At 43.7% G+C, this 24395-nt stretch overlaps 1 protein-coding gene across 7 annotated transcripts in view; it reads right to left on the reverse strand.

The window, feature by feature from the left end:
- SLC4A4 (solute carrier family 4 member 4) overlaps positions 1-24395 on the reverse strand; it is a 257294-nt gene that overhangs the window by 42405 nt on the left and 190494 nt on the right. For all 7 annotated transcript variants that reach the window (XM_084855374.1, XM_084855373.1, XM_084855371.1 and 4 more), the window contains exons 13-18: positions 22141-22274; positions 20376-20647; positions 11770-11840; positions 6315-6503; positions 3151-3264; positions 1493-1654 (exon numbers count right to left, since the gene is read on the reverse strand). In XM_084855374.1, coding sequence (XP_084711500.1) covers positions 1493-1654; positions 3151-3264; positions 6315-6503; positions 11770-11840; positions 20376-20647; positions 22141-22274 — 942 coding nt within the window. The remainder of the gene's footprint in view (positions 1-1492; positions 1655-3150; positions 3265-6314; positions 6504-11769; positions 11841-20375; positions 20648-22140; positions 22275-24395) is intronic.

A 24395-nucleotide genomic window follows, 5' to 3' on the forward strand; every position in this document is an offset into this window, starting at 1 on the left:
CATGGAGATGGTTCAAGAGTGCTCCTGGCTGCTGCATCTCACATCTGGCACACACAACTTGCAGAAACCTGTGCATCCAACTCTCCTTTCGTTGTGGAATAGTGACATGAGAAGCATGACAACCATTCACATTACCAGTGCATTGCAGCTATAGAGGCGTTGTCTCTGGGATGGGGGCTAACCACACTGTTCAGCCACCTTTTGGTCCTGGTGGCCTTCTTTCACAATGGATGTGGGACCAGGCTCTATCCAAGCCATAATCAGCCCACATGGAGGTTTGAATAAGATCCTCTACCCTGCTATACTAAAAAAAAAATACTATGGGGATGCTGGGATGAGATAAACAAGGAGTAAAATGCTCACTGCAAAAGAAATAAAGACTAGCGGAGTCCAAAAACATATTTCCTACCAGGCCTAGCAGTTGTCTGGGCAAAGTTTCCTGACCCAAAGCCAAAACAAAGGCCATCCTTATTGCTTTAGAAAACATTTCTAACTCTTCTTCCTAGGGTCAAACTAGATGTGGCCATGGACGCTATGTTTGTTTATTCACATGTCTGCCCCATTCATGTATAAAGCAAGGGGTGGGCGGGGGGCTGAAACTGATCCAAAGGGATGTGTTGATGAGGGGAGCTGAACCCTAGACCCCCTTATCTCCCTCCAGTCTATTACCACAGGCACTCTGATAGCAGCTTATTTCACTGCTGCAATCAGAGCCAGGCCAAAAGAAAATGGCATTTGGGTAACCAACCTCGAGGAGGCTAGACAGGAAAAAAAACTCAATGTACTTCCCTTGTGATATAAAAGTAAGACCTACACACCCTCTATATGAGAAACATGATTAAACTTTCTGCCATCATGCCTACTTCATTGGGTTTTACCATTTCATGTTCGCAAGCAGCCCAGAGAACGATGATATGGGCAGCCTATATAAGTGCTTTAAATGAATGGATGAATGAAATAGTTTGGTCTTCAACATCAGATGTGCCAAAATATGCTTCGTAGCATGATCTTAATTCGGAAGCATCCAAAGGTGAACAGATGCCTCCAACCTGGGAGTGAACCACTTGCTCTGTACCTAATTAAGCTGACACCTAATTGGTCACTGTGGCAGCCCTCTTGGCACACCTCCACCACATGAACCATTTCTCAAAAGCAGTTTACGATGCTAGTTGACTCTATGTTGTGACCAGATTAACCACTAAGAATCTCTTTGATCTGCTGCCTGGGGTTACCAAAAGTTCCTAATGGCAAGGCCAACTTTAGGTGGCACCCAGAAGGAAAGGTGTGTCAAGCTAGGATGTAACCCAAAGTACATTGCTTTAAGCAACAGACTGATCCTAACGATCGCACCAAATGTATTGCCAATGCATTTTCAGACTTCCCTCTGAAAACTTACCCAACATGCTTAGCAGGATTCTTTAAATTCTGCTGTGAGCTCCTGGGCCATAGCTTGCCCCATCCCTGTTCCAGTCTAATGAAAGCAGGCACCAACCTTGAGTTTGTGCTCTTTCCGGTTGATAATAACGGCCGTGATCTGCTGGTCCATGAAGATGAGGATTGTCACCAGCAGTGCAGGGATGGCGGCTGCCATATACACCCACCAGGGGTTCCCTCCAAAAGGTGGGACAAACCAGCCTCTGTGAGGGCTTGTTGGCTTCATGGACAAAGAGATGGAAATGGGCATCAGAGAGACACAGAACAAACAATCTCTGTACCAAATAAACACTTCTTTAAAAAACCACTGAAACATCAAAGCCCACAAAGAAAAAATACAGACTATTCAGGGGCTAGGGAAAAGAATACTCAGCCAACAGCAGCCACTTCCCAATTCTTTATTTATTGTAAAATTTATAAACTGCTCCACATCAAGAAATATCAGAGCAGTGTAGAGTAAATGCTGGACTAGGTGGCCCCTTGGTTTGATCCAGCACGGCTCTTCTGATGTTCTTAAATTAAACCACAACATACAAAGAATTACAGTAAAAATGAATAGATCAATAAAACAGTGGCTCGAATTTACTAATCAGTCAGAAAACATTTGCCTGAAAAGTCTTCAGCAAATGCAAAGTAACGTAGATGCACACTTGATCTCAGTTGGGAGGGTGGGAGCCCCCACAGTAAAGGCCCTACTCCTGGTGGTTTCCAAACAAATCTTTGACCCATGTGGGACCACCAAGAGTGCCTCTTCAGAAGCCATCAGTGAGTGGACAGGAGAAGGAAGGAAACATGTCCTCTCCCTAGGGTGCTTTAGAGAACAAGGTAGGGTGGGGGGACATGCAAAGCGGATGGGAAGAAGCTCAGAAACCCACAGTGCAAAGAACAGGAGCAGCACTTGGCTACTCTGTTAGGAGCACTTGGCTAACAAGTTTCACCCACTTGGCCTGATTTGTATGTAGCTCTGTAACATGGCTGCCATTTCCATGGGGTCTGGCCCCCCACACTGTAGCAATAACATCTGCCAGACGTAGGGATGGGCAAACAAGCAATGTTCCAAGATCGCCAGGATTGTCCAAACATCACCTTGCTGCTTGTCTCGTTCCTGATTCCCACTCGCGATCGCTGCTCGCTCTGCGCAAATTGGAAACTTGCCCAAATCGAGCAGTGATCAAACAGGAGATTTGCGTACATTTCCTCCATAGACTAAAGTGGGAATTGGTAATGAGATGAACGCAAGCATATGTTAGACAATTTGTGAATATTTTCAGTGGACTCATGCTCGGAGCTTTGAACAGAGCATGCTTGCATGTTTTGCGAGCAAAAACAAAATTCTCATACATCCCTAGCCAGAAGGATCAATGTGGGGAAGTCAGGAGAACCCCACAAGAAATGCCAGAAAAACACAGCATAAGAGACTTGGGGTTATGAAGCAAATTATATCCATTACATTCTAACAAATTACCCTGAAGAAGGACCTGAGGGTCTGAAACGCATCAGAGTTATTTTCTTGTATTAAACATCATTTTTTCTACCCCTTTGCCCTGGCTTTTCTGGCATTCCATGCGGTTCCTAGCTACAACCATTACTGCCATGTCATGGAGGCTGGACCAATGAGAAGCAGCAGCCACACCACAGAGGGACATGACGACATGCTTCTATATATGGCCATCCCTTGTCTTCTTATGCAAATTGAGGAAGGAATCTTTGGCATACCTTGAATTCACTTGGCACAAGGAGTTTCGGTGTATCCACACCTACCAGAGCATCAATTCCACAGAAAATCAGAATGGAGAGGATGATGGCGAAGTCACTGATCAACTTCCTTGCCTGAAAGAGGCAAACTACCATGAACAAGTGATTTTGATTTGGCTGCAACTTACATTAGCTAACCCCCCCCCCCCATTGTGTGTTTGATGGCCTTAGAAACAGGGACGAACTCAAAAAACCCATCAAAGGGCTACAGAAAAATAATAGCAAGCCTTGAGCCAGCAAGGATGCAGCAAGGATCATCAACTAGAAACCCCAGGGCTAAATCTTTCCTCCTGAAGCAGATAACCAGCTGGTGCTGGCACTCGACTTTGGTGGAGGAGGGAGGAACTTGCCTCCTTCCCCCCTCCTCAAAGTGTCTCTCCCATAAAACTAGTTCCTACCCGGAGCTTTTAGGATTCCCTATGGCAGAACCAGCTCTGGTTGGCAGCATAACTTGTGATAACCTGCAGAAAGGCAGGATTTTAAAGGAAGCGAGGAAAAGAGATGGAAACAATGCGACTAACAAAGCATTTTGCATGCCTAATTGGCACTCCGCTGCCTTCTGCTTGGCATTAACTGACCTCATAAGAGTTCAGTTCAATGGACAGACCAAGCCTCAGAGTTAACACGGAAAACTAGAACTTCGCTGGGTAAAAAGCCCAATTTTTACAGGTTGGTGGCTAACCTCACAAAGAAGGATAAGAGTTCTTTTTCAGAGCATTTCTCTCTTTACACCTGTATCTACCATGCAGATGTCAATCTAAAGACAGCAGTTTGCTGCTGCTGCTGAGATTTCTATCACTCCCCAGGTTTGATTTTGGCTGTGGATCCAGATAGGTTATTCTGCCTCTCAGTTCCAAAGTTTGCCAAATCTTTTAGTACAGGCGTCAGAAATGCAAGTGATCGAGTAGAACTGCATATAGGATGGATGAAGGGAGGAAGGAAACATCTATCTGTGCAAGGATTCGTATATGGATTTCAAATGCTGGGGCTGTCTGAGGTTTGCTTCAAGCGAAGTACATGCGTGTGGCTTACAGTCATATCCACCATGCTATGTATATAGCTTGTAGTAGAGCTCAGGTGTGGATTTCGTTTCCCTTTCATTAAAAACCAACAGAAGCCCTAATTTAGTGTACTGGCACTGTAAACATCTTAGCGCGCTTGAATCCGTAAGGCAAGAGACAGCCTTGGGCGGGGCAGGCTTTAAAAAAAAAAAAAAACTAGACTTGTTGCATTCTGAAACCTGAAGCTGAAATGAAAATTATCCTGTTTGCCAGGAAGCAAAGTGAGGGGGGGGGGGGGAGAAGAGGGATTCTGTTGCCCACACTTTTACACTCATTCAGAAGAACAGCTGTAATCTTTCCTTGCCCTTGCACCCCTTTGACATTGGTGACAGCATCTTAAGCCCAGGTTAGGTGTAGATGGTTGTTACATTACACCAATTCCAGCACATGGGAGATTCAAAGCAGGTAAATGAATACCTTTTCAATGGGTCACTTGGTGCTAATGTAAGACTTTGAAAAGGACTGCAGAGGATCTTTGTTATACAGCACTCTAATTTCTAAACAAACACCTATACAGACCCTGTAAAAGGCATGCCACAAATGAAGAATAACCTTGCTGAACCCAAAATCTAAGGGGTCATTGTTTATCATATACTCCAATATGCAACATGCGTCACAGTTTTTGTCTTGACAGCCATCTCAGACAATCTTGCCTTAGAGGGGCCATGGCTCAGTGGTAGAGCATCTGTTTTGCATGCAGAAGGTGCCTGGTTCAATGATCCGCGGCATCTTCAGGTAGGGCTGGAAAATTCCTGCCAGAAACCTTGGAGAGCCACCGCTGCCAGTCAGTGTTGACAATACTGTGCTACATAGAACCACAGTCTGACTCAGTATAAGGCAGCTTCTTATGTTCCTATGTCATTATTATTCACATATACTAGACAGAGAAACTGGTGCGAAGAGGCAGTGCCCAAAGCCACCCAATGCATAGAAATGTGACTTCAGTTCTCTATGTCTGAGGTTCTATCCACAAGACGAGACTCCCTCTAGGTTCTACAGTCACTGCAAATGGGTTCTTGGTCAGTATGAGCCTGCTAGGAAGTGTACCATTAGCCCACTACTTGTCTGAAATGGCCACAAAGCGTTTGCATTAGTGTGTGATCTTATTATCACTGTACAGCTGAACAGAGGCTCAGCTTCTGTCCTGAGTAAAGGGATTTGTGTAACTTCAAAGCTTTCACTGCCCTTCCACACTGCGCTTTTAGAAGAGGACTAAACAAATCCAGAGAGGAGGACGGGTCGATCAATAGCTCTTAGCTATGGCAGCTACATGGAACCTACGTCTTCCGAGGCAATTATGTCACTGAAAACCAATTTCTGGGAGCCATAGTGGGAAACTGCTCTTGCCTCCAAGCCCTGCTTATGGCTTTCCCCAGAGCGATCTGGCTAGCCATCATGGGCAGCAGGACACTGGATTAGGTAGACCAGCAAGTCGTACCGATACAAGGCTATCCTTGTTTCACACATTACAAAGCAGCCCAGGTTTGCCCAGAGTGTGTTCTCGGCAGGGATATGCAGCCAGTCCCAGCTCCCTGACAAGCACATTTGGACGATACAGACATTCAGCCAGGAGTGGAACTGGGCGGACAATCAATTTATGGTCCAGGACTGGAGCAGAGGGATGAGGTCCTCTCTCCAGTCCACCCCAAAACCCCACCCAGGACCAGCTGGGTTAAACTGCCATGACATAGCCAAGGAGACTAGCTGCATCCACCTATCTACCCATCTTCCCATTCTAAGCCAGACATTTTATTATGAGTGGTTGGTTGTTGTTTCTTGCTGTATTGGTTTTATTATATGGGAGTTTATTGTTGTAAGCCATCTTCGGAGGGCTCCTGCCATGAAAAGTGGTGCAGAAATATTTTAAAGACATGAAATAAATAAAATGCACTGCCCTCTCCAGCACCAGGCACAACAGAAGGCCCTGGGCTGAAGCGGGGACCAAACTTATATTTTTAGGTGTACACCTAAAGTATGTAATGTGCGATGTCACCCTGGCGGTACTGTAATAATGGTTACATTTAAAAAATAATAATACACACCATCATAAATCAAAATGCTTACAGTGGTGGGGAAATAGCGACTGGTCTTGAATTTCTTCAAGGTCATGGAACAAGTGTAGGTGCCCAAAAAGAGGATACAAGACATGAGGGTGATGTCAGGAACATATCTACAATTGTTTCCCATGAGCAGTCCTCCGTATTTCAAGCACTCCTTCTTGGTCAGCAATGACCAGTCTATCGTGCCATTGCGCTGTAAACCAAAAACAAAGATAGTGCCCATTAATTGGGAGCCCCTTGGAACAAGTCCTCATTGGGTTTCTTCAATCAACACCAAGGGCGTTATAAAACTTGATGGAATTCAAGGGAATCCGAAAAAAAACAGTGAAAATCGGAAAATTTCCGAAAAAATGCAGAAAAAATCCCACAACTCCCATCAGCCTTGGCCACCATGGCCAATGGCTAAGAATTATAGAAGCTGTAGTCCAAAATGTCTGGAGGATACCAAGTTGCCTATCCTTGCTTCAAAGTGTTAGGTACAGACCTTCTGAACTGTGATATCTAACCTCACCCCCTTTAAAAAAAAAAAAACTTTTAAGATGCTGGGACTTGGACCTGAAACCTTTGGGGAGGGGCTGTAGCTCAGTGGTAGAGCACATGCTTTGCATGCAGAAAGTCCCAAGTTCGATCCCCAGTATCTCCAGGTAGAGCAGGAAAAACTCCTGCCTGAAAATCTGGAGAGCTGCTGCCAGTCAGCATTGACAATACTGAGTTAGATGGACCAATGGTCTGAGTCAATATAAGGCAGCTTCCTAAGTTCCTATATGCAAAGCATGTACTTTATCACTTAACTATGGCCTGGTTAAAGGCGAGGATCAAGAGGTTATTTGTATTATATTGCAGCTTCTTCTCCAGTTTTCTCGAAGCTGCAGCCAAGCAAAAGCATTGACAATGTGGACAGGGAGACATTTTTCTCCCTTTCTCATAATACTACAACCCAATGGGGTCACCCCATGAAACTGATCGGTGGAAGATTCGGGACAGATAAAATGAAGGACTTCTTCACACAGCGCAGAGTTAAACTATGGAATTCACTACCACAAGATGTCGTGATGGCCACCAATTTGGTTGGCTTTAAAAGGGGGTTAGACAAATTCCCGGAGGAAAAGGCTATCAACGGCTACTAGTCCTGATGGCTGTGTGCTACCTCCAGTACCAGAGGCAGGATGCCTATGTGCACCAGTTGCTGGGGAACATGGGCGGGAGGGTGCTGTTGCACTCATGCCCTGCTTGTGGGTTCCTGGTCGACAGCTGGTCGGCCACTGTGTGAACTAGATGGACTAGATGGACCCTTGGTCTGATCCAGCATGGCTCTTCTTGTGTTCTTATGGGGAAAAGGATCCTGCCAAGTGCTCGCTTGACAAGGTTCTGTTGCCCCTCGCACTGTTGCGGTCACTCATTCTCATTTTTTCTCCACTCTGAAGTTCTGGGAAGGGCACGACAATATCCCTGATCCCTAAGGTGTCCTTAGATCTGCCTTGACGGTGAATTTTGGGGCTTGAACAAAAAGTGAAGTGGGTGTTGTGTTCTGAAAACTGGGAGATAAAAGAAATAGCTGAAGAAAAGTGCAGGCTCCCAACACAACACGTGTGTGTGTGTGTGTGTGTGTGTGTGTAGGTGGGGGGGGGGAGAGAGAGAGAGAGAGAATAAGGGTTGAAGCATTAGATAACAATCTTCAAAGATGACACAGATGAACAACATGGAGTATCTGTGGAGTGTAGGAAAGGAAGTTAAGAGGCAAAATGTGAACAGTAGAACCAAACAAACAAGAAAGGATCTCCATGAGTTCTTTTTCCGTTACTGCAGCATTAAAACCAGACAAAAAGCTGTCAGCAGGAGCTTTTGCTCTTAACTAAACCACTCCATTTCCAGCATATTTGTAACTAGCAGCTTCTCCTGAAAGGATTTTGGCACTAAAGAATCCAGGCTGTTTCCACTGTCAAAAAATACTATGGCAAACTTCAATGATGCTGCCCACACTTACTTACTAGTGGAAGAAACATTATTGTGTTGTGTTCTGCTTCTAGAATTGGTATCCCAATGCAAAAAGAAAAATGTGCCACATTAAGTGTGTAAGGCATGGGCCTGTAGAATGTGGCACATTTCTTTTAGAAACTTGGAAGCAACTGCTGGGTAAGGGCAGGGTTACTGCTGCTGCAGTTTTCTTTTTAAGAGACTCACACTTAAATTCTATGTGTACATATTTCACATTTGATGGGATGCATGCTCATATGGTATGTGGGTATGCAGAAGTGAGTACAAAAAGTAAAATCAGTATTGGGACTCAGTTGGCTTCAGTTGCCATTCTTTTTTTTTTTGGTGATGTCGAAGAGATTCCTGCACTCATTTTTCAGGGTAATCAAGAGTGATCTTTGGCTTGCTGCCAATGTAATGCTGGCTCCCTGAAAACCATGGTTTGCAAATCTGAAGCCAGAATGAGGTTACACACATTACCTCCCTCTTTGGAATGAATTCCTCCTTCCCTCCCTTGTTGAACACAATTTAGATTTACATGTGCACCGACACTAACCATGATTCCACCATAAACCAGAATTTGAAACTAGAATTTGACATAGTAGCAAACCATAGTTACAAATGAATCATGGTTAGCATATATAACTCTAAGTCATGTCCAACCATGGTTTTCAGGGAGCCAGCATCACAGCTTTAAGCCACAGAGAACACCAACAAGGGTAGTAAGTGGCGAATTCAGTCCACAGAATCCCAGTTTCTGAATTAAATATGGGTTGCAAGGTGCCAGGGTTATGCCTGCACTGGACCGTAGTACATTATTATTAATGAAGATTGCTTTCCATAAGCATAATATATGCACCCTAGTGCTAGCACCCCACAGCCTGACAGAAATGTATGAAGAGACAATAGAACTCTTACAATTCAACATTGCATCCCATGTGTATTTCAACTTCATATCCCAGGTTTGGGCTATCAGGTGCAAAAACACCCTATTTTTTTTTAGAAATCTCTGCCAATTGTCTTGGACAATGAACTTACCAAACTTCAGGTTTCTGGGTGGCTTGGAAGTACCTGAACCACCTGGAGGTAATATTCTGAGTCTCCCATTTTAAGCGAGAACCAGGCCAGGGGAGTCTCCCAGAACCAGGCCAGAGGAGCTCACATAAGGGAGTTCCACTGCTATGCCCCGTTCTAGAAATGAGTGTTTCCATGCATTTCAGAGCTTGCCCCCGGAAGAGCTAAATCTCCGTTCCATAAGCAGTAGGTCCTGCTTATGGAAAGGAATTGGCAGGACTGGCTGCTTGCAGAACAAAAGCAGCCGTGCACTCCACTCGCAGACGGGCATCATTGGATACTGCCCTGTGTGTATATTATAGGTATTATGTATGTAACATCATACGTTTCTAGCTGATGGTGCATGTAACTGAAATGGATACATATTCTCACCCTGTCTACTCCCTCTTCCATCTCCCTCCCCTCCCTCTGTTTTCTCCTCTGCGTCAAAATTGAAACTGTACATTCCTCGGAGCAGAGACCTATCTTCTTGTACTGTGTAAAGCACGCTAGACATCGAGGGCACTATAGAAATAATTATGGCATCTATGGGTAGGGCATGTTACTGGATTACCTAAGCAGAAAAGATGGGTCCCTGACCTGAGGAGCTTACAGGCTACGTTTTGCAACAGAGGGAACCCAAAGGAAAGGGAGAGGAAGGAGAGGCAATGAAAATAAGTAGAGAGAGTGGAGGAATGGGAGAGACAGGGCAGTAAGAGACGAGAGCATGCATGATCTGAAAAAGATAAAACGCAGCAGCAACAATGACGAAAATGCCATAGCAAAGCAGAAGAAAGGTTGGCACTAGGAAGCCAGGCTAGAGAAAGGTGGGGGGGCAGCTGTTTTGGCAACAGATGCACATGGGGACCGATAGGACATGCCATTTCCTCTGCATGTAGGACATCAGCTACAAGCAGCACCTTGCCCCCCAGCACTTCGTCACCGTACACTGTAATACTCAGCACATTTCTCTCTCCTTTGCCAGGCTGCCTAGCAGAATTTCTAACAGGATGCTCTTCCCATTTTTAATGGACACGTGGAACAGAACAAATTGCATTGTGCTCTATGTGGAGAGTGGATGGTTTGTTTGTGAGCAAGTGCGATGGGCCCCAGTAACATGCATGTTATCTGGCTTGTGTTGCTCCACAGGCCTCAGGACAGGCTCAGAAGAGTCCTTTCCCTCCCTACACGTGCCCCTCACTAGGGTTCCTATGTGGCACACACCCCTCTGGCCATCACTCTCTTTGCTGCCATCTTCCTCATCCAGAAACACATCTGGGCTGACCTTCCACATAGGAATTATCATGCTGCTGCCTTTAAACGTCAGCTGAGTGAATAAACCACGTCCCACTCTGGGAATTCCCTGCCCCCATGAAAACAGGGCACAGTTCAGAAAATATTAAGCAGTTTTAAAAATATATCTATTGAAATTAATGGAGCTTAAGCATGCAACAACAAGGAACTTAAGCATAATCAATCATTCTAAAACATCTTTGTATATCCTTCCTCAATTGCATTCGTCTTTGTTTTATCTGATGTATCTTGGTACAGAGGAATTTTAAGGCTGCTATCCTATACCCACTTACCTGGGAGTTAACCTGATGGAACTCAATGGGACTTACTACTAAGGAAACATGTATACGATTGAGCTTTACATCATTTCTTTCCATTAATCTAATGTATTCTGAAATTTATTTGTCTCTTCATCTTTTCTTTCTTCAAGGAGTGAATAGATGTTATATAACGGGTAATTGGTCAATAATAATGAATGTAGTATTAATCAGGCAAATTCATTATCTGAATAAACACATGCAAAAACTGTTTTGTTCCAGCTGGCCTTTGGGGATAACTAGTCTGGACCCGGGAAAATGTGACGTATGGATACCATTTTTATTGTACTGGTTGTCTTTTAATGTTTTAAGATCTTTATAATTTTAATATTGATAATTTAATTATATTTTTAACTTTTATATAGTTGTATTTGTATTTCTATTTATAGGTTTTAATTGTAGCAGTTTTAACGTTGTAAGGCTGCCTTGAGTCCCAGTATTGCGAAAAAGACGGGATATAAATAAATACATACATACATACATACATACATACAGGCTGAAGGGAATAATGCATTTCTAGAGCAAAATCTTGCAAGAATTAGTTATGGTACAACAATAAGGCTGCAATCCTATTCCCGCTTGCCTGGAATTAAGCCCCAATTAACTGAATGAGACTTACTCCTAAGTAATGTGTATAGCACTGAGCTGTAAGTAACTCCTCTCTTTACACTGTCACTTTAAAAAATGTACTAATTCTATTGAATGAGCCTTATTTCAACATAGGGATTAAAAATAGGAATGAAAATGCATTGACATATGATAGTGTAATTGCATAGAACATTGACATTTCAAAGGTCCACTTTTTCCATTAGCTCCATTTACCATCTCAGCAGAGTTACTTCCAGACCAATCAGCTGATGGTGTGGCCGTATCATTGAATAAAGAACCATTAACTGCAACAGACAAGAGAGCAAAATAGAGTGTTGTGAATGCACCACTTCAAAGGTAATGAGAAACAGTTGCAATTTTAAAAAAACCTCTCAGCTGAACAACCCCTTCACCTAACTAAAAATAATATGAAATTAAGACTTACTACCCTCTCAAGCTTCAAGCTATAAAAAGCCCAAATAACTATCCTGAATTACTGCAAAGGCACACAGAAAATTCAAAAAGGAGACAACATTTTATTCAATAACCTGCATCTCTCATCATTTGCTTGCCACACAGGCTAGAAAAAATATATAATTGCCCTGGATTATTTTGGTGCCTGTATGACTAGAGGTTGGAACACTTATCAGTATTTCACTGCAAATTCATCATTAATAAATCCTCATTTTATCCAGAAGATCAAAGTGCATTTTATCTGCATTACAAGAACAGGACTATTGACTCTTTGCCATTTTATCCTTTTATTATATAGGGGTACTAATTTGCGAGATAAAATGGTTAAGCTTGCAATTAAGACAGAAATAGACTCAGCATTTTCCTTTTGTGTGTGTGTTGGGAAAAGAGCCTTCAACCTGTCAGGATTTCAGAAAAGATTGAAACATGTCTATATCTTACAATAAAGGAAAATAATCACTGTAAAAACCAAACACACTTGTTTTAAAACCTTCAGTATTTATATACTTTGGGGAAATCATTCATGATATTTTAAGACCTCACTGTCAGGTCTAGGTATCAGCTCCAAATTGCAGGGTTTGAGAAATTTTGTTGGAGGTAGATGAATCACAGGTTGGAATTAAGATTGCCAGGAGAATTATCAAAAACCTCAGATACGCAGACGATACCACCCTAATGGCAGAATGCAAAGAGGATCTAAAGAGCCCCTTGTTGAGGGTGAAAGTGGAGAGTGCAAAAGATGGTTTGAAACTCAACATTAAAAAAAAACTGAGATCATGGCATCTGGCCCCATCACTTCCTGGCATATAGAAGGGGAAGAAATGGAAGCAGTGAAAGATTTTATTTTCTTGGGCTCCAAGATCACCGCAGACGGTGACTGTAGCCGTGAAATTAAAAGATGCTTGCTCCTTGGGTGGAAAGCTATGGCAAACCTAGACAGCATAGTAAGAAGCAGAGACATCACCTTGCCGACAAAGGTTCGTCTAATTAAAGCTATGGTTTTCCCAGTAGCAACGTATGGCTGTAAGAGCTGGACTATAAGGAAGGCTGAGCGCCGAAGAATTGATGCTTTCAAACTGTGGTGCTGGAGAAGACTCTTACGAGTCCCCTGGACTGCAAGGAGGTCAAATCAGTCCATCCTAAAGGAAATCAACTCTGACTGCTCATTGGAAGGACAGATACTGAAGCTGAAGCTCAAATATTTTGGCCACCTAATGCGAAGAGTAAGACCCTGATGCTTGAGAAGACTGAAGGCAAAAGGAGAAGGGGACGGCAGAGGATGAGATGGCTAGATAGCATCACTGATGCAATGAATATGGACTTGAGCACGCTCCGGGAGAGAGCAGAGGTCAGGGAGGCCTGGCGTGCTATGGTCCATGGGGTCACGAAGAGTCGGACACGACTGAATGACTGAACAACAACAACAAAAAACAAGAAGATATGCTCTGGCTTCATCAAAAATGCTAAGAAGTAAATATACAAATCTTTTCTTCTCTCTTTGAGAGTATGGACTATGGCAGTATGGTTTGGAGGCAATTCTGTATTTCATTTAAAGACATTATCTCCTGTTTTACTATTGATTTTCTGTATGTTAGTAATATACAACTGCTTTTATACAACTATCTAATTGTAATGGCCTTTGATTATATACAATAAAGATTACTACTACAATGAAATTATGTTAGGAAGTATTCAGAAAAGGATAATGAAGGGAGTAAAGGGCAAAACTGATAAGGACAGGGTGGATGAAATTAATCTGTTTACCCAAAGACAAGGCTATTGGGGGTGCGGCTGGTACCTGACAGTTTCCTCACAAGAGAAGGAGAAGCAGGGTGACGGGCTGGTCTTACACAGGGCTTGGACTGCATCCTTGTGCTGATGGAAGGAGAGGAGTTGTCCCCTTGCACTGACACTAGGACCAATATGCCCAATCCTCTACCAAGGTCCCAGTGGAGCACAGGACTTCACAGAACCAGACTGTGAGATTCCGCATTTGAAGTAGAGGTCTGGATAAAGTTGAGTCAATGCTAAGCTCCCTGCCTCCTTGTTCGTGCAGATCCACTAGATTCCGGAAAAACAACAGATGCTTGAATGGAAAACTGCAGATGCTTTAAATAGCAGCAGAACGCCTGCACAGCCTCACCCTGATGCACACTGCTTTCTAAATGTTATACATACTGGGAGCAAGCCAAGCCAAACTTCTTTTTTTTTTATGCTATTAAAAAAACCAGCGCGATGATGCACCGCCATGCTTTTTCTTTCTACAATCCTCTGCCAGACTTTTTAGAATGTCCACCCCTAGGGACAGTCAACAATAAATGCACATGGAGATGAAATGTTGTTGTTCAGTCGTTCAGTCGTGTCCGACTCTTCGTGACCCCATGGACCATAGCACGCCAGGCCTTCCTGTCCTGCGCTCTCCCCCGGAGCGTGCTGAAGTTCATATTCATTGCATCGGTGATGCTATCTAGCCATCTCATCCTCTGCCGTCCCCTTCTCCTTTTGCCTTCAGTCTTTCCCAGCATCAGGGTCTTTTCCAGGGAGTTTTCTCTTCGCATTAGGTGGCCAAAATATTGGAGCTTCAGCTTCATTATCTGTCCTTCCAATGAGCACTCAGGGTTGATTTCCTTTAGGATGGACTGATTTGACCTCCTTGCAGTCCAGGGCACTCGTAAGAGTCTTCTCCAGCACCACAGTTCGAAAGCATCAATTCTTCGGCGCTCAGCCTTCCTTATAGTCCAGCTCTCACAGCCATACATTACTACTGGGAAAACCATAGCTTTGATTAGACGGACCTTTGTCGGCAAGGTGATGTCTCTGCTTCTTACTATGCTGTCTAGGTTGGCCATAGCTTTCCTCCCAAGGAGCAAGCGTCTTTTAATTTCATGGCTACAGTCACCGTCTGCGGTGATCTTGGAGCCCAAGAAAGTAAAATCTGTCACTGCTTCCATTTCTTCCCCTTCTATATGCCAGGAAGTGATGGGGCCAGATGACATGATCTTAGTTTTTTTAATGTTGAGTTTCAAACCATCTTTTGCACTCTCCTCTTTCACCCTCAACAAGAGGCTCTTGAGATCCTCTTCGCTTTCTGCCATTAGGGTGGTATCGTCTGCATATCGGAGGTTGTTGATAATTCTCCCAGCAATCTTAATTCCGACCTCTGATTCATCCAACCCGGCATTTCTCATGATGTACTCTGCATATAAGTTAAATAAGCAGGGTGACAATATGCAGCCTTGTCGTACTCCTTTCCCAATTTTGAACCAATCGGTTGTTCCATGTCTGGTTCTTACTGTTGCTTCTTGACCCTCGTACAGGTTTCTCAGGAGACAGGTAAGGTGGTCTGGTACTCCCATCACTTTAAGAATTTGCCACAGTTTGTTGTGATCCACACAATCAAAGGCTTTAGCGTAGTCAATGAAGCAGAAATAGACGTTTTTCTGGAATTCTCTTGCTTTCTCCATGATGCAGCGAATGTTGGTGATTTGATCTCTAGTTCCTCTGCCTCTTCGAAACCCAGCTTGTACTTCCGGTAGTTCTCGGTTCGCATACTGCTGAAGCCTAGCTTGTAGGATTTTGAGCATCACCTTGCTGACATGTGAAATGAGCGCAATGGTGCGGTAGTCTGAACACTCTTTGGCGTTGCCCTTCTTTGGAATTGGAATGTAAACTGACCTTTTCCAGTCTTGTGGCCACTGTTGAGTGTTCCAGATTTGTTGGCATATTGAATGCAGCACTTTAACAGCATCATCTTTTAGGATTTTAAATAGCTCGGCTGGAATACTGTCATCTCCGCTAGCTTTGTTGTTACTAATGCTTCCTAAGGCCCACTTGACTTCACTCTCGAGGATGTCCAGCTCAAGTTCAGTGACCGCACTATCATGGCTATCAGGGACATTCAGATCTTTCCTGTATAGTTCTTCTGTGTATTCTTGCCACCTCTTCTTAATCTCATCTGCTTCTGTTAGGTCCCTGCCTTCTTTGTCCTTTATCATGCCCGTCTTTGCACAAAACGTTCCCTTGAGATCTCCAATTTTCTTGAAGAGATCTCTAGTCTTTCCCATTCTGTTGTTTTCCTTGATTTCTTTGCATTGTTCACTTAAGAAGGCCTTCTTGTCTCTCCTTGCTATTCTCTGGAACTCTGCATTCAGTTGGGTATATCTTCCCCTTTCTCCCTTGCTTTTCGCTTCCCTTCTTTCGTGAGCTACTTGTAAAGCCTCATCAGACAGCCACTTGGCTTTCTTGCATTTCTTTTTCTTTGGGATGGATTTCGTTGCTGCCTCCTGAACAATGTTAAGGACCTCCGTCCATAGTTCCTCAGGCACTCTGTCTATCAGGTCTAATCCCTGAAATCTATTCCTCACCTCCACTGTATATTCATCAGGGATATGATTTAGGTCATACCTGAACGGTTTAGTGATTTTCCCGACGTTCTTCAATTTAAGCCGAAATTTTGCAAGAAGCAGCTCATGATCTGAGCCACAGTCAGCTCCAGGTCTTGTTTTGACTGACTGTATGGAGCTTCTCCATCTTTGGCTGCAAAGGACATAATCAATCTGATTTCGATATTGACCATCTGGTGACGTCCATGTGTAGAGTCGCCTCTTGTGCTGTTGGAAAAGAGTGTTTGCTATGATCAGCATGTTCTCTTGGCAAAACTCTATTAGCTTTTGTCCTGCTTCATTTTGTACACCAAGGCCATGCCTGCCTGTTATCCCGGTGATTTCTTGACTTCCGACTTTAGCATTCCAATCCCCTATGATGAAGAGGACATCTTTTTTTTGGTGTTAGTTCTAGAAGGTGTTGTAGGTCTTCATAGAACCGATCAACCTCAGCTTCTTCGGCCTCAGTGGTTGGGGCATAGACTTGAATTACTGTGATGTTGAATGGTTTGCCTTGGATTCGTACTGAGATCATTCTATCATTTTTCAGATTGTACCCCAGTACTGCTTTTCCCACCCTTTTGTTGACTATGAGTGCTACTCCATTTCTTCTAAGGGATTCTTGCCCACAATAGTAGATATGATGGTCACCTGAATTAAATTCGCCCATGCCTGTCCATTTTAGTTCGCTGATTCCCAAGATGTCGATGTTCAATCTTGCCATCTCATGTTTGACCACCTCCAGCTTACCTTGATTCATTATTCTGACATTCCAGGTTCCTAAACAATATTGTTCTTTACAGCATCGGATTTTCTTTTCACCACCAGACACATCCACAGCTGAGTGTCCTTTTGGGTTTGGCCCAGCCGCTTCACTCTTTCTGGCGCTACTTGGAAATACCCTCTGCTCTTCCCCAGTAGCATATTGGACACCTTCCGACCTGAGGGGCTCATCTTCCGGCGTCATCTCTTTTAGCCTTGTGATACGTTCCATGGGGTTTTCTTGGCAAGAATACTGGAGTGGGTTGCCATTTCCTTCTCCAGGGGACCACATTTTGTCAGAACTCTCTGCCATGACCTGTCCGTCTTGGGTGGCCCTGCACGGCATGGCTTAAGGCTTCACTGAGTTACGCAAGCCCCTTCGCCACAACAAGGCAGTGATCCATGAAGGGGGTGAGATGAAATAGGGGGCTGCAAACCTTTTGTTTAAAAGCTGCTAGACTGTTTTATATTATATTTGGTGATTTTCTCTCTCCACCCAGCCCACTGCACTTCAAGCAGTACTGGTTGTAGAACAGCAGGAGATGCAGTAATCCAATAACCGAATCTGGCTACTGAGCTAAAGCAAAGGCTTCATTTCTATGGATGGAAAAATGTATTCCACTGTTGGTTACATCTGTCAAAAGAGCCCTGCGTAAGCTGCTTGGGATATAGGTAACTAACAACACAAGTGCATAAGAGAATTCAAGATGTGGTTTTCATAAAAGGGGTGCCATGGAGGGTGATAAAAGGAGCAATCTGATGATATTTTAGGACACAAACATTCACACACAAGTTCTTCCATTTAAGCTTTCCCCAGAGTGCCAAGCAGCTGGTACAGAATTTGAAGAATTAACTGTGGAATCAAGACCAGAAATGTTGGCAGCTGTACAGCAAGGAACTACACTGGGACAAAAATACCCACCTTCTACACCAATAAAATAACTCATGCAAATTTTATGTCAACGGGTCTCCTTTTCTGAATAGTGTGCATGCTTTATTTAAACCCGGTATTTTGACACTGGTGTCTGGCCAGAGCCCTGAAAACGTCAAGTGGCCTTGCAAAATTTCACTGAAGTGATCAAGATTAAGGGATCGTTGGTAATTCTAACAGAACTGTGCAATCCTGTGCTCTCTAGTGGCGCTACACTAATCTTGGGGGTATGGAAGCGGATAGGCTGGTTCCAGATTCTACCTCCAAGCCATACTTGTCCCAGCTCCACACTCTAAAAAGACTTTACAGTATTTATCTCATTTATCCTGATGAAATAAGGAACCTTTCAAGAAAAATCAGAACAAAAGGGACTGTTTTAAAGAAAGAAAAGAAAAAAGGTTAAATTCAAACTGGGGTTCACTCAAGCAGGGAGAGGCAATCTGCAGCCTTCCAGATGTTTTAGACTACAACTCCCACAATCCCTGAGCAGTGGCTGTGCTGGCTGGTGTTAATCGGTCCTGTCCAACTTCAAAACCTATACTATAACCAACCTAGAATAGCTCTAACTTTGCAAGGCTGGCTTTGAAGAAGAGCGAAAAATGCAACTGTCTTTGCAAGTGGCTGCACAGAGCAAGCTCAAGGTCTTCTTGCCTATGGGTCAGCAGTCTGGAATATAAGTCTGGGGTCTTCCTAAATATGATTCTGGGGTCTCTTAGGGGGTCCTCTTGTAGGTCTCCCCCAAACCCTTATTCAGATGATTCAAACATTCCAGATCAAATTAGCCATCTTCAGTTTGAAGTAGCCTCTTCAGTCTTTTGTTAGTAAAATTATTTAACCCTTTTAGGGCCAGATTAGAATCATAGAACCATAGAATAGTAGGGCTGGAAAGGGCCTATAAGAACATCGAGTCCAAATTAATAGCTGGGCATCTACGAGTTGTAGTCCAAAACCTCCGGAAGGCATCAGTTTGCCAATCCCTGGACTAGAGCAAGGGGATTAGATGAACATTCAGTTCCTCTTCCAGACCTATTAATGTACAAAAAACAGTCCCAAAACTTTGCATTATACAGCTAGGATCAGAGTGATGTGCTTACACATTGGAGTATGTGCTTTCCTTCCAGGCACGTTCAAGGTCCAGCACCTGTCATTTTGGAAGTTCAGCACTCTGGCTTCATATTTAATGCACAACTGAAATTAATCCAGGCACAGGCCACCTCAGGCAGGCAGGTAGGACACTGAAGAAGAGTCCTGATCATTTCCTTGTTTGGCAGGCACACCAAATGCTCAACTTTGCTTTGCTCATTGTCAAAGTTCTGACTGATTCCCATTTCAGCAATGAACACATCTTATTACTGGCAAAAGGCAAGTGCCCCACAACCTCTGTTATGTTGCTCAAGTCCAGTCCTTTGCAGACCTGTTTTTTTCAAGCATGGGCAGCTTTCATTTTAATGTTGGGGCGGGGAGGGGGAGCTTGAGAGCCACCATGAGCTTTGGAATGATGGCATGAAAATAGTTCTGTTTACTCCGTTTACTACAGAATTATACAAAGTGAATAAATAACAGCTTTAGGGGTCCTATTAGTTATTGGGCTACAGATTTTATTCAGCTTGATCCTACTGCTGCGGGGGTGTTGAACTTCTTTCAGCCTGAGGGCCAAATTCCATTTCTGAGAGGTGGTCTCGGGGGCTGCATTTCAGTGGTGGGCTGGGGAGAGGCCAGGCCAAAATACCAGCATTTTGTATCTTAAGGGTGCAATCCTATGCATGTTTAGACAGAGAAAAGGCCTACAACTCCCAGCATGCCCCAGCCAGCTCACTGGGGTATGCTGAGAGCTGTAGGCCTTTTCTCTGTCTAAACATGCATAGGATTGCACCCTAAAGCTCGTACTGCCAATAACTAAGCCTTAGGAAGAGGCATTTCAACCTTGTAGAATGGGGGAAAACCTGTATAAAAGGCAGGAAGCCACCAAAAGATTGGTGGAAGGGGAGTAGAGTCAAGAGAAGTGGGTGGTGCCATCTGGGGATCCCAGAAACCAGAGTGGGATCCCAGGTAGACCAAATTTGGCCCCTGGGCCTGAAATTCCACACCCCAGTAATAACTGCTGGAATCAAATGAAACATAGGGGATGGGTAAAAGGTTTTATATGGAACCTGCGTGGCCAAGGCGGGCAATATGGAATGCTAAGAGAGGCATGGATGGTTCCACATTTATTACAATGTCAGAGTGCTGAAAAATCCCCATGCAGAAGAGAGAGTGGGCCACAGAGAACTCAGAAGACAGCTCCCTCTTACCTGGATCTGGTGGCATGCAGGTACAGGAATAAAGTGTAATATAGTCCACTTTAAAATGGGAATTGATGGGGTAATAGTCTGCTAACTTGATCATCTTCTTGAATGCGTCATAGATGAAGATGAAGCTGATCAGGGAAGAGAACCCTTCTTCTGTGAACCGGGTGAAGTACTGGACCAGGAAGCTGGCATCAGTAGCGACCAGAACAAGACACAGGAAGGCCGACCACAAACCAATCCAGAGGCGGAACTCCAGATAATCAAAGCCATTGTCTCTGCAAACAGAGATAACCCAAGAGAAAATAGAAGTTGCATAGAGCATTCCACTTAATTAAAACCCACCTGTTTTTATTTTGGAACAGCTACGGTCAAGGCCATGGGGAGAAAATCACATTATGCAAACGAAGAACATTTGCATATGTATGCATTCTTCTTTTTCTCCTAGTTGTGGGGAAGCAAAGAGCCATGTAGGGCACTGAAGCCCCAACCCCCTAACCACCGGACACCATGTTTGGCCTCCCCCATACCAGCTTTTCAGATTTTGCCAAATACTGGCCACATAATGGCCATTTTCACAGCCATAAGGTCTAAAAACGTTTAAATAATGAAATGGGATAATCAGGATGCCACATTCAATATATTAAGTTCCATTACTGTGCATTGTAAATGGGGAAATTCCCACAGCTCCATCTAGGATTATTCACTTAATGCATTAGGATGGAGATGGACAATATGAGGTCTAAAAGGGAAGGAACTGTAAGCTATGCATGGAGAAGGTCTTAGGTTCAATCCCCAACATCTGCACTCAGAAGGGTTTTAATAAGCAGGTCTGGGAAAGACTTTGCTCTGTCTGGAGAATGACTACAATCAGCATAGGCAATACTAGACTAGATGGACCAATGACCTGACGATGATGCAGCTTCATCAGATCAACATGGCCACACCTTCTGGGGGCATTCCTTCCCTTTCTTGAGCAAGTCTCATAGAAGCTTCTGCCTAAAAGGATGAAGAAAAGCCCTGGATTTAACTGCCTGCTCCGAAAAGCTGGCCTTACATATGCCCCACTTAAAGAAGGGCACTGTCACTTGGGGACGGGACATAGAGGAGAAAAAGACTGGCTAGGCATGTAAGATAAAATGCTGCTCCAGGGCTTTAGAGGCCTGACCACCCGGTACTTTAAATTAGGCCCCAAGGAGACAATGTAGACACCGCAGTACTGGTGTTTGTATGTTCTTGGTAACTGATATGATAGCGGTAATTTCTTTGTAAAAGAGAACTTTGGTTCCAAACAAGGCTGTCTTCATGGAGAAGCAGCAAGGAAGGAATACACCGTTCGAAGTTGCATTTTCTTGTGATTAGGAAATACCCTAAAGCTACAGCAGGAAGTGTGTTGACAGAATCTCTCTTCCCCCTCTCTGTTGTACAACACCCATTGTACAATGGTACATTGTACAAGGACCCCCACTGCATAACTGTAATCTCTCCCTTGCACCACAAACATTCAGATTACAAGTGCAGATTTAGTCCCCTTTACATGTCTGTTTTCTTCTCTTTAAAGACACACACACACACACACAGGGAGGGAGAGGGAGAGCATGCAAGCTTAGTTCTAGGGTAGACTTCCCTAACTGGGTGCCCGCCAGATGTGTTGGACTGCAGTTCCCATTATCCCCAGCCAGCAGGGCCATTGCATCTGGAGGGCACCAGACTTAGAAATCAGACTTAGAAAGCAATCAGCGGCACCAACCCCCCGACCTCTTGCACTTACTTGCTGAAGTTAAATAAAAGCCGTTCGAAGACCAAGACAGGTCCAGTGCTGCTCAGAATGGTGAGTGGCTGGCCGGCGAAAAGGCAAAACAGAGCCCCTGTCACTGCTGTGCCCAGAAAACTTTCCAACACGCCCTAGGGCCAGAGGAAGAAACAGGTAAATGCATTTCACCAGCCATTTCTCTTTCTACTCCATTCTCTACGTACCAGCAACAATTACATAGGGCAGGCTGGGAAACCTCCATGCCACAGTAAATTTGTTTCTTTCCCCTGCCTGGAAAACCTGGATCAGTGGGGAGATGAAGTCATTTGGTGTGGCACAGTGGCTTACAAGGCTGAGCTAGAAGTCATTTCAAATCTCATGCCTGCCATGAACTCATCTGGTGGCCTTAGGCAAGCCACACTCTCAGCCTCAGCTTCCCCCTCCATCTGCTCTATGGGGATAATAATACCGATCTGCACTGGAGGATTGTTGCAATTATTGCTATAAAATAAATGTTAAAAATGCTTTCAACACTCTGAAGCATCAAAGAAATGCTTGTTATTACTACAGTTTTCATTACTATTATTATTACTGCTATTAGTCACATGGAAGACCATAGCTCAACAGGGGTAGAGTACCATAACTCAGACATGGAACACATGCTTTGCATGCAAAAGGTCCCAGGCTCAATCCCCACATCTCCAGTTAAAGGGATCAGGTAGCAGGTGATGGAAAGATCTCTGCCGCAGCTTCCGTGGATCTGCTACAAGTCGAAGTGGACAATACTGGGCATGGGATTAATATAATGCGTTTCATCTGCAGCCACCCTTGAAAACAATTCAGAAATCACCACTGGTGCAAAATGTGGCTGCCAGGATGCTGACAAGGACAGCTGCCAGGAAGCCTGTAACACCAATCTTGAAAGAGCTGCCTTGGTTGCCTATCTTTTTCTGGGATGAATTCAAGGTGCTGGTATAGACCTATTCATTTATTTTATTTATTTAGTATATTTCTAATCTGACCAATAACTAATGTTCTCTGGGGGGATTACAACCAGTTAAAAAAGTAAAATGCCATTTTAATACAGTGTTAAAAATACAAAATACAATACAAACATTTAAAAGAATAAAAATTACAATATCATAAGCAATAAACAGCACAGGAATCAATAAAACAGCCATAATAACCTAAAACTAGAACTAGAACTTAGGACCTACAGAGTCCTCAACAGCTTGGGACTCAGGTATCTGAAGGAACACCTCTCCTTGTATCAGTCTGCCCATGCTCTTAGATTTGGAGGAGCCCCACCTTGTCCTTCTATTAGGTAAAGCACATCTGGTAGTGACATGAAACAGGGCCTTTTTGGGGGTGGCCTTTTTGGGAGTGGCCCATCTGTTTACCCAGGCATTTATGAGTGTTTAGTTGCTGCTGCAATCAATCTTGCTGCTGATTGTTTGACTGGTTTTCTTGTATGACTATTTATTGTATTCTATTGCTGCTTTATTGTTGTTATTTTACCATTGTTATTACCAGCCCTGGGATTTTTTATTTTTTTTTATGAAAGGTGGGATATAAATAGAATGAGATGGATATGTGGATGGATGGATGGATGGATGGATGGATGGACAAATAGGGAGCTGCCACACACCAGGTCAGAGCATGTTTCTAATATTGTCTGAATGGATTCAATAAACAATAGTCTGAACCCATCCAGTCTTCCAACGAAGTAGATATTTGTCACTGGTACAAAAGCAAAACTGCCCATAAAGTGTAACTCAAATGGAAACTACCTGCGTCTCTCCTCTTTGAGATTGTTTCAAGGGGGTATATGGTCTTGAACATTGTGATTTGTAGGACAACCACCTTCAGAACACACTAGGATATCACTGAACACACATTAAGATCCAACATTAAAAACGAAAAGCTCAACCAGTATTATATAAAAACTTAGAACAAGGTATTTATTATACTACAGAACCCTGGCAAATCTGCTCTCAACAGTGGAGTCTTCCAGCCAGCTCAGGAGACCAAGAGCTGTTGCTACCTTCCAAATGTTCAAAACCTATTTTAAAAAGTCATACCCAAAGGTTAAAGGGCTAGCTTAGGATCAGTAAAACATGAAAAACTAATAACTGAAAGATTGGTTCTCTCTGCCTGACAGTTTCAGAACCTTTGAGAACACAACAGCTGGGTGATCTAAAAAAAAGTTCATCTGCCACCCTGAGGGCTAGATGAACAAAAAATAAAAAAAAATCCACAATTCCCAGGATTAT

Source organism: Heloderma suspectum, chromosome 5 (assembly GCF_057233095.1).
Source record: "Heloderma suspectum isolate Gila_16-S chromosome 5, 16-S_ref, whole genome shotgun sequence".
In the NCBI taxonomy this organism is placed as follows: Eukaryota; Metazoa; Chordata; class Lepidosauria; order Squamata; family Helodermatidae; genus Heloderma; species Heloderma suspectum.